Source organism: Danio rerio, chromosome 18, assembly GCF_049306965.1.
Source record: "Danio rerio strain Tuebingen ecotype United States chromosome 18, GRCz12tu, whole genome shotgun sequence".
In the NCBI taxonomy this organism is placed as follows: domain Eukaryota; kingdom Metazoa; phylum Chordata; class Actinopteri; order Cypriniformes; family Danionidae; genus Danio; species Danio rerio.
The window spans coordinates 328,816-340,000 of NC_133193.1; the positions used below are offsets into that span (position 1 = coordinate 328,816).

Sequence of the window (11,185 nt, forward strand, 5' to 3'; positions counted from 1 at the left end):
CTGTGGTGGTGGTGGTTTTTTGGGGAGTAGAGGAAGACTGCTTATTACAGCTCATTCACACAATCACTGTGTCTGCCAAACCTGTTATAGAGAGGGCTCTTCACTCTGTAATGAGAAGTGTCCCACTTTGGGAGGAATAAGTCTATCAGAGTTCAAAAACAAAATGCATGCATACACACACACTTACACATGCATATAGATGTAGACCTGCACATATAAAGAAGTAAAAATGTAAAAGCATCAGTAGTCCACACTGCTCGTTATAACGGAGGCTCGTTCTCTGAATATTGTGTTTTTCTTCTCATGAACAGCAGACCGCAGTGAGTCAGGTGCCGGAGCTAGCTCAGCCTGTCCTCCTGTGTTTTCCTGGCACACTTTTCTCTTTCACTGTGTTTTGGGAGATGTGTGTGTGTGTGTGTGTTTATGTCGGTCAGTGTAGGCAGACCTGTCATTATGGTTTTCCGTCATATATCTTTTCTTAAACACATCCTCTCAGACGCTCACCACTAAATACTGTACAGACTCTGTTCGTCACTGCAGCTGCAGACACTGATACTGCTCTAATCTCACACACACACACATTATAGACTACAGATACACACACTACAGATACACAATATAATATCATTACTCTGCCGAAAAGAAACCGCATATACTGGTAAAGTTTTGATGCTGGTTTTGTTTGTCTGCATCGAGACCAGCATCAAAACATACCTTATGCTGTTTGTTTTATTAATTAAATGATATCACACTTTTCAGAGGCTTTCCAAAAGACTCCAAATACAACAAGTTTAATAGTATTGTCTGTCCAAAACTTGTCAACATTTTTTTTAAAGCCTCAAATTAGAGACCACATTTGACAAATATACTTGAGAAATCTGTATGCCACTGTCTTATGTTAACACACCTTACATTTTCAAACAGAATCACGTTTAGTGTAAAAGTACTCGGGCCTATGTCGGCTGACTTGTTCGCATGGTCGGCCATTTTGGAGAGCAGAATGTAAACAAACCCAATTAGCGATCGAAACGCGCGTTCTCGCTGACTATTAATGATGAAAATGATTAATTGTGGTAATGTTATGAGATGTACTGATCAGTTCGACAAGTAAAACACATTTAGAAACTTCCATAACACATCAAGCAGGCTTGCAGGAACCAAAAGTGTTGAAGCAGCCAAGAGCAAGAATCTTATCATTTCCACATAAGTAAGTTAAATATAGGCTAATTATACCACTATTTGGCTTAAGTTTGTCCATTATCCACTTATAATAGATTTTCTCTTAGATTGAGATTCTTTTACTTGATTTTAGACAGAAATAGTGTAGTAACCCTAAACACTGGTATTTTGTTTCTGGTGCTGGTTTTGCTGGTTCCAATGCTGCTCTTGTTAGTTTCAAAGCTGGTTTTGCTTGAAAATCTATTGTAGCGTAGCATACAGTACATTTGGGTGTATTGTACAGCCTGGTTTTAAAGGGGTTTTGGCCATTTCCAGGCTGGTTTATTTCCTTTTGACATAAATATGTTGTGCTTAATACTAAATATTATTTGACTCGTATCATTTTATCTTAAATTTCTTTATTATAAAACTTTTAAAAGTCTTTATTTGCATTTATTGCAAGTTTCGTGTTTATAAAATGTGTAAAATCTCTTTTTGAGTATACATAAAACTCATCTGGGGTTGGCATGGTGACTCAGTGGTTAGCACTGTGGCCTCACAGTAAGAAGGTCTCTAGTTTGAGTCTCGGCTGGGTCAGTTGGTGTTTCTGTGTGGAGTTTGCATGTTCTCCCCGTGTTGGTGTGGGTTTCCTCCGGGTGCTCCGGTTTCCCCCACAGTCCAAACACATGCGCTATAGGGGAACTGATCAACTACACTGGCCGTAGTGTGTGTGTGTGAATGAGTGTGTATGGGGGTTTCCCAGTACTGGGTTGCAGCTGGAGGGGCATGCTGGAACAGTTGACGGTTCATTCCGCTGTAGTGACCCCTGAATAATAAAAGGACTAAGCTGAAGGGAAATGAATGAATAGAATAAAACTCATCTGGACGTTTAGTCATCGCCACTGAAGTGAGTGTGTTAGAAGAACTTCAACACATGCTGTTCATAAACCCAGAATAGACAAAAACACAAACTCTGTGCTGACCCCACACTCACTGACCGCATTCACACTGACTGCGCTTTATTTACCGCGGTATATACACAGAAACCAAATGTAGGTCATGCTGAGGCCTTGTGTTGATCTTCATCCTTCAGCATTGACTTCTGTTCATCTTCGTCTTCATCAGCAGATGTCTGTTAGATGTGGAGTTCAACACTAATGAATATCTGACATTATTTCAGTGTTTCTCCCAGTAAACAGACACTCGGTTGCTAAAACTCTCCTGGAAACTTCCTGGAAGAATTTCAGACTGAATCATCTTTAATCTAGAGTCTCCAAAACTGACCAAATTTACACGTAAAAGATGGAAACCTGATGTCAACATCTTCAGTCTGCTGCAGTTTGTCTGCATCAATGATTGTTCATACTTCAGTTTCTCATCAAATCTTCTGACCAATCAGATGCTCTCTAATGTCTGACATGCCCCGCCCCCTTATTTTTATTGGCTTTTCATTCGATATGCTTGAGGTCAATCACTCCCACTTGGCAGTGCTGTGAGAAAAACACAATGCTATTGGCTGATTTTTATAAAAAAGGAGGAGCTATTATATGCCCCGCCTTCTCTCCATGTTTCACTTGAGATTATGGTAAACATCCAATATTAAGTGCACATTTTAGAGCACTTCAGAGGATCTTTAAACCTTGATCTCAGCAGTATCTGCTTATTGCACTGTACCAGCATGACCACACACTGAGGAATAATTAATACACGCTGGGTGTGCATTATTGTCAAATAAAGGCACAGCTAAAGTAGTTCAAGTAGAGCGCATTACAGCTCCATATCACTATCCTGAATGACCTGAGTTATTTTACAGCTAGAACATTCAATAATCCTATGGAAGCCAAAATTACGACTTAACAGAGTCTAAATAATGAGATAAAAAGCCGAAATTATGACTTAAGTAGAATTTATTAGATAGATGAAGTCAAAATGATCACTTTATACAAGATAATACGAAATAGACAATTACAAATACGACGAAATTATCACTTACTTGGTCAAAATTACGAGATAAAAGACAAAACAATTACTTATAAAGTTAAAATGATTAGAAATCCTATGGAAACCAAAATTATGACTTATAGCAAAGTCTAAATAATGAGATAAAAAGCCGAAATTATGACTTAAGTAGAAATTATGAGACAAGTCAAAAACAGGACTCGCGTTTATTCATTTTTCTTCAGCTTAGTCCCTTTATTCATCAGGGGTCACCACAGTGGAATGAACCGCCAACTATTCCAGCATGTTTTACACAGTGGATGCCCTTCCAGCGCAACCCAGTACTGGGAAACACCCATACACACTCAATCACACACACTCATACACTACGGCCAGTGTAGTTGATCAGTTCCCCTATAGTGCATGTGTTTGGACTGTGGGGGAAACCGGAGCACCTGGAGGAAACCCACGCCAACACGGGGAGAACATGCAAACTCCACACAGAAACACCAACTGACCCAGCCGAGACTCAAACCAGAGACCTTCTTGCTTTGAGGCCACCGTGCTGACCACTAGGAGACAATGATACCCCAAAAAAATATGACTGTAACTCATGATTATTATGACATACTAAATCCACTCTTCACAGCAGTTAATCAAACACAAATACAGTCGATCATAATCCATCAAACATCTGATCTGTGTGAACTCAATAATAACCAGTTTACCCAGCTGCAAATGGAGCCGCATGAAGCACAAGATTATTCACTTACATTTAACTTAAATATAAACGGATGTATTTAAATATACAAAACCCCTGTTTACAAAACACAGCGTGATGAGGGATTTCTGAAACGTGTGTGTGTGTGTGTGTGTTTGTTCACAGGTGAGTGTGACTTTAACACACGTCTGTAGTTCACATGTCCTCTTCTGTGTGTTCAGCATGTGTGTGTTGTATTCAACATGTAGTCGTCAGAGGTCACAGGGTTCAGACGTGTGTGTGTGGGGCCACGCTTGTGTGTGTGTGTGTTGTACAGAGATTATCTGACACACACACACACACACACACACACTCTCAACTGGTGTAATTCAGCTGCACAGATAAACTAATGAAACCGAGCGTGATCAAGTGTGACATTGTAATCATCAATAATTAAATTATTAAATGTTGACTTTATAAAGTTGAAAGTATCAGATAAAAAGTAGAAATTATGACTTACTAAGTCAAAATTATGAGATAAAAGTCAAAATAATTACTCGCAGAGTTGAAAGGATCATTTTAAAAAGTCAAAACTATGACTTAGTAGCTGGAAATTATGATTTACTAATATGATTTTGACATTTTGAGTCATGATTATAACTTTTATATTTAGAAATTTCAACTTTTTATCTTGTAATTTCCATTTTTTTCCATTCACAGTTAAGCGTCACAATGTCTCAGTGGTTAGCTCTGTGGCCTCACAGCAAGAAGGTCTCTGGTTTGAGTCCTGCCTGGGTCAGTGTGTAAATATTGACTGTAAATTACTGACTACAGGCTTTTGAATGATTAGAAAATATATAGAAACCCATCACTGTTTTTCTGACGCGTTCATAACTAATGTTTTCATCATCTGGTGGATTAAATCACAGTGTGTGTGTGTGTGTGTGTGTGTGTGTTCTGCAGGTTCTAGTTAAGGGTTAAATCATGTTGTCCACCGGTGACCTTCTTTCCAGAAATGAGTGGACAGAGACAGAAGCGTTGTGTGTTTTTCAGGCAGTGTGAGCAGGATGGATGACAGACGGATAAATAAATAAAGCGCTGGCTGGAGTAACACACGCACACACACACACACACACACACACACGTTCCTCCTCCGTGTCTGGCTGGAGTTCAGTGTTAACCAGCTCTGCACTCCTGTGGTTGCTCACACAGACACACACTCACAGCACAAACAAGTCAATAAATCCTCGCTGAGAGACGCACAACAAACCCTGAGCGACACACAACAACAACAACAACAACAACAAACCTGTCTGTTATTGGAGCTCTCTTACTCTGAATTCGGTTCAGTTCAAAATGGCTTTATTGGCATGACTAGTCAAGTATTGCCAACACATCGCAGATTACATAAACATAAAACAGTAAAGGGATTATACACACACACACACACACACACACACACACACACACACACACACACACACATACACACACACACACACACAATTAGAATATTTTATATATACATAGACAAATAATAAAAAGGTGACACTGTGGCTCAGTGGTCCGCACTGTGGCCTCACAGTAAGAAGGTCTCTGGTTTGAGTCTCGGCTGGGTCAGTTGGTGTCTCTGTGTGGAGTTTGCATGTTCTCCCCGTGTTGGTGTGGGTTTCCTCCGGGTGCTCCGGTTTCCCCCACAGTCCAAACACATGCGCTATAGGGGAATTGATCAACTACACTGGCACTAGTGTATGAGTGTGTGTGTGAATGAGTGTGTATGTGTGTTTCCCAGTACTGGGTTGCGGCTGGAAGGGCATCTGCTGTGTAAAATATATGCTGAAATAGTTGGCGTTTCATTCCGCTGTGGCAATGCCTGATAAATAAAGGGACTAAGCTGAACAGAATATGAATGAACGACTGATTAATAACAATAATAAATATTAAATGAAATGCATTACACTGTACATTCATTCAGATGGGTTCAGTCTCTCCAGTTAAATATTATTGTTTGATTGTCGGTTTTATTCTGTGTATGGATGTTTCCCAGCGATGGGTTGCAGCTGAAAGAGCATCCACTGCGTAGAACATATGCTGGATTAGTTGGCGGTTCATTCCGCTGTGGTGACCTCAAATTAATAAAGGGACTAAGTTGAAAAGAAAATGAAAATGAATGGATAAATGTCAGTTCTATTGTCATCGTGACTTTATTTTTACAGTATTGCTGTTGAAGCAGTTTATAAAAGATATATTGAAATATATTTACATCATTAAAGTAATAAATTACTCAATAAACAGAAAAAAATACTTGAAAATGGAACAAAAACAGACGATACAGCTAATATGAATGATAAAAAATACACTTAACATGAGGCTCTCAGGGTTCATGTTTTGTTGTGGTATTGTGTCTTTACAGGGTTTCTGCTGGGTCTTAAAAATCTTAAAATGTCTTACATCCCAAAGGTAAAATTTTAGGCCTTAAAAAGTCTTAAATGTACTGAAATATTGTGCTGTTGGTCTTATATTTTTTAAACAGGTCTTAATTCTCCTTTGTTCATGTATACTCAATCTGCCTAAAACCCATACAATCAGCAACAATCCACCTCAATAAAACTGTAAGCTTTCTTTAAAGGTCCATTTTAACTCTATTTGTCATAATGGTTTAATTATTTTCCTCATAATAACATTTGTTTAAAAGTGCTCCATGTGTTTACTGCTGAGGACACCCGCCTGGACTGACTGTTGTTCACAGATTTAGTTTATTATAGTTTTGAAAACTTTTAAAACATTTCTGTCTTTTTATTATTTTAAAGAAAGTTCATGTTGGAAAAATTATGTGGCTACAAGTAGAGCTTGTTTTACACAATATTTTGCTTAGAAATATCTAAAATATTAAAAAAAATATGATTAATGTATTATTAAATGTTTTAAATTATAATATATTTTTGATAAGTCAAATAAAACTTGATAAAAGCCCTTTATGAGTCTAAAATGTCATTCATAATGGTCTTAAAAATGTCTTAAAAAGTCTTGAATTTAACTTGCTGAAACCTACAGAAACCCTGGTTTATATCTTTGTGTCTCAATTCAATTCACTTCATTGGCATGACATACATGAGTATAAATTTCCAAAGCAAAAATAACAACATTAATAATAATAGTGAGAACAAATAACAACAATAATAATGATTTAAACATAGCAAAGGAAAGAAATATATACAGTAAACACACCATAAAACAATTAAATACATGTAAATAAATATATTAAACATTGTCTCTGTGTGTGTGTGTGTGTCTCTCTCTCTCTCTCTGTCTCTCTCTCTCTCTCTCTCTCTCTCTCTCTGTCTCTCTCTGTCTCTCTCTCTCTCTCTCTGTCTGTTTGTTAATAACACGGTTTGGTTTTCTGGTTTAATCAAATGTTGGTGAGTGAGTGTTTCAGCTGTTGCCACTTCAAAAGTTGCATTTCTACATTTACTCTCCCGTCCGACCGCTGCATTTCTCAGCTCAGCACATTACTTTAATTTAGACTCTCTTATATCATTATAAATTACAAAGCCACAGGTGAGACGAAACGACAAACACACACACTGAAACACCAGACAGACAGATGCAATCTAGCAGTCTCATACAGCTACTTCAGAATTAAACTATACATGTTTTTAAGGAACTTTCCATTTCAGCTCTGTGGAAACTCTGGGTTACTTTCTAACACTGGTCATAATGTCCAACGAATGTTTTGGCTAAAGGTAGAACAGCGTAAAAATAACCTGCAGAGAACATTATGAAACAAACACATTCTGTTAGAGGAACGTTACATCAAAACATTCTGAGAACGTTCTGTTTGCTGGGAGAGAACAATAAGCTTTACTAGAGTAAACACAGTACAGCACTTTAAATAGGAGGTCAATATCATCATGCATGTTTATGTCCATCACTGTTAGGGTTAGCATTAATTAACAGTTGCATGACTGTGTTTAACCCATAACGTCACTCCAAAAATGCTTTTCTTTCCTGTGATTTAAAAAAAAAATGGGTTAGGGGTAAATGGGTAAATGGGTTTTCTCTCTGCTTTGTTTTGTCTAGTTTGTGTTTGTGTATTCCTGTATGTATATTTGTATGTGTGTGAAGCACTTTGAGATGCTTCTTTTAAAGGTGCTATATAAATAAACCACTTTATCTGTGCTATTTTACAGCTGATTTACTGTTTGGGGTGTTTATTCTAAGACTGGAGCGTGAGTTAGAGAGCTGATGAAATATGAAATGTTTTTGTGCAATGATGATGTGTTGTTTCCTGCAGTTCAACCATGATCAACACGGCGGTCAGGTCTCCTCCGTCTGTCTGTCTGTGTGTGTGTGTGTGTGTGACTGTACTGTTCTGTGTTTTCAGAGTCATTATCCAGCAGCAGTAGCAGCAGCAGATGTTTCTTTAGTGGAGCAGAACTCGCTGGTCTATATTTGGGTTTGGTGTCTAATACACAAACCTCCACCCAGACCAGACCAGACCCGTTCCCCCACCACACCACGCCAGCTCTTATATAAGAGAAGCCCCAGCCTGACCTGCTGACCGCACACACACACACACAGAGAGACAGACAGCTGTTTATCCAGTCTCACCTCCACATGTGCTCAGCGTCTGAGGTTTTGTTTTTCTCCTTCAGGCCCAAACATCTAAATACAGACGCAAATTGAAACGCCCGCGCGGAAAGGAGGAGCACGACACCCGCAAAACCACCCGGAAACCAGGCCTGCATGTCTGTCTCTCTCTCTCTCTCTCTCTCAGTTCACTTTATTGCCATGACGTACTTTGGTTATATTATTTATATTATTGACATATTTTATACTGTGTACATATGTACATATTACACTACATGCACATGTATATATTGCCAATTATACTACATGTAAATGTAGCTATTTCCAATTACACTATATATAAATGTACAGACTGCCTAGTATACAATATGCATATTAATAAGTAAACATTGGCAATTATCATATATGTGTATGTACATATTGTTGATTACACTACATGCATATGTATATGTAAATAGTTGCAATTTTACTGCATGTATATAATATGTACATATTGGCAATTATATTATATATATATATATATATATATATATATATATATATATATATATATATATATATATATTGGGCAATTATATGCATATGTAAATGTTGCCAATTATACTATTTGCATGTGCATATATTGGCCATTGATACTATATGTAAAGTATATTTACAAATTGGCAATTATACCATATGTATATGTAAATATAGCTAATTGGTCTGCATATATATACGTGTGTGTGTGTGTATATATATATATACATACACATGGTATTATATGTATATATATATGTTTTGGCAATTAATCTTTATGCATATGTACATAATGACAATTGTACTATACATATATATACATATCACCTTTTATACTATATGCATAAGTAAATTTTCCAACTATACTATGTACATATTGCCAATTATACTATATGCATATGTAAATATTGCCAATAATAATATACACTAAATGGATATATTTACATTGCTAATTACACTATATATGCATATCGATATTTATATATTATTATACTATATGTATATGTATATACTTTTGTCTGTCTGAATCTCTGTCTCGCTCCCTCGCCAGCGTGCATGATGTGCTCCACAGATGACTCCAGCAGCAGCAGCGCCACACCTCTGGAACATCTGGATCAAGGATCAATTCCATGATGCTCTGCTGCCCCCTGCAGGTCATTTCAGATGATGACACTCCAGGGAAAAGGGTTTGTTTACAGAACATCTGCTGTAAAACTATACATTTAATCATGTAAATTATAACAAATGAAACCTTATTTTAAGATTTCTATTTTGTTTAGTAACATTACAATCATTAAAATATGTTTGTTGCTTAAATAATAAAACAACAAGAGTAAAATAATAGCATTTCCTATTTCACTTCAGTTTAATTTGATGTACCAAACTGAAGTACAGTAAAGGTTAATAAAAATGTAAACAAAACATCTATAAACTAATATATCCACAGCTTCACAATTCAATAAAATATAAAAATCAAAACAATTAAAATACTAATAATGATGATGTCTAAACTATGCTGAAATAACATTTGTGTCTAAGTTAACAACATTGGTAATGAAGGTGATTAATAGTATGGAGATTGTTACGACAAACACTTTTATTACAGGTTTATTATTATTATTATCAGATTTATTTATTTGGAGAAGAACGCACAGATGATGATTTATGATAAGAGCCAAATATGAGATGCAGCTGTGTGTTTAATCCTGATAAAATCACCTGCATATGGGTGTGGATGTGTGTTCAGACGTTTGCATTTGGTGATCTCTCTCTAGTTCTGTATGTCTGCGTGTGTGTTTAGCAATCTCTCTCTCTCCATTTCTGTGTGTGTGTGTGTGTGTGTGTGTGTTCAGTTGTCGGTGCGTTTGGCCGGTTTAGCGGTCAGCCGTCTCTCCCTCTCCATCTCTCTCTCTCTCTGCTGTTCTCTCTCCAGCTCCTCCTTCTGTTTGTGCTGCTGCAGCTTCAGCGCTCGCTTCTACACACAGTAAAACACACACGTGTAAATGTTTCAGTGTGTTTTCCGCTCACAAACACAGAGTGTGATAGCTGTAAACTGTACGCATCTCAGCTGAATGCTCAAACCTTCAGTCTGCTGGTCTTGTCGTGCAGAACGATCATTTCCTTGCGAATATTCACCAGTTTGCTGTGATAAACTTTGGCCTCTGTGAACTGAAACACATCAGCGGTGAGCTTGATCAACACAGGAGGATCTTATGAGAAAACACACGGTTAAACACTCACCAGCGCGTTCAGATCAATCATGGCGTTGCAGTCGCGGAATTTCGTGACTTCCTGCTCCAGAGTATCAAGCAAGATCACTTGATTTTGTCTAGAAAATAACATTATAACAGTGTTCTTATATAAAACGTGAGTTCCTCTAGTGACTATATATTATATAAGACATACGTGGGTTCCTGCAGTGACTATATATTATATATGACATGCGTGAGTTCCTGCAGTGACTATATATTATATATGACATACGTGGGTTCCTGCAGTGACTATATATTATATAAGACATACGTGGGTTCCTGCAGTGACTATATATTATATAAGACATACGTGGGTTCCTGCAGTGACTATATATTATATATGACATGCGTGAGTTCCTGCAGTGACTATATATTATATATGACATGCGTGAGTTCCTCTAGTGACTATATATTATATATGACATGCGTGAGTTCCTGCAGTGACTATATATTATATAAGACATACGTGGGTTCCTGCAGTGACTATATATTATATAAGACATACGTGGGTTCCTGCAGTGACTATATATTA

General features: G+C 37.3%; 1 protein-coding gene and 1 long non-coding RNA gene across 2 annotated transcripts in view; one reads left to right on the forward strand and one right to left on the reverse strand.

Annotated features, from left to right (window-relative positions):
- Positions 1–990: 990 nt before the first annotated feature.
- On the forward strand, positions 991–9,859 carry LOC141378777 (uncharacterized). The gene is made up of 3 exons (XR_012394114.1): positions 991–1,207; positions 8,452–8,544; positions 9,453–9,859. It is a non-coding gene; the product is annotated as an uncharacterized lncRNA (long non-coding RNA).
- Positions 9,860–9,982: 123 nt separating this feature from the next.
- bloc1s6 (biogenesis of lysosomal organelles complex-1, subunit 6, pallidin) overlaps positions 9,983–11,185 on the reverse strand; it is a 3,633-nt gene continuing 2,430 nt past the window's right edge. Inside the window, exons 3-5 of the mRNA NM_001080697.2 lie at positions 10,643–10,730; positions 10,484–10,570; positions 9,983–10,376 (exon numbers count right to left, since the gene is read on the reverse strand). Of these exons, the coding sequence (NP_001074166.2) occupies positions 10,251–10,376; positions 10,484–10,570; positions 10,643–10,730 (301 nt within the window). The 3' untranslated portion in view covers positions 9,983–10,250. The remainder of the gene's footprint in view (positions 10,377–10,483; positions 10,571–10,642; positions 10,731–11,185) is intronic.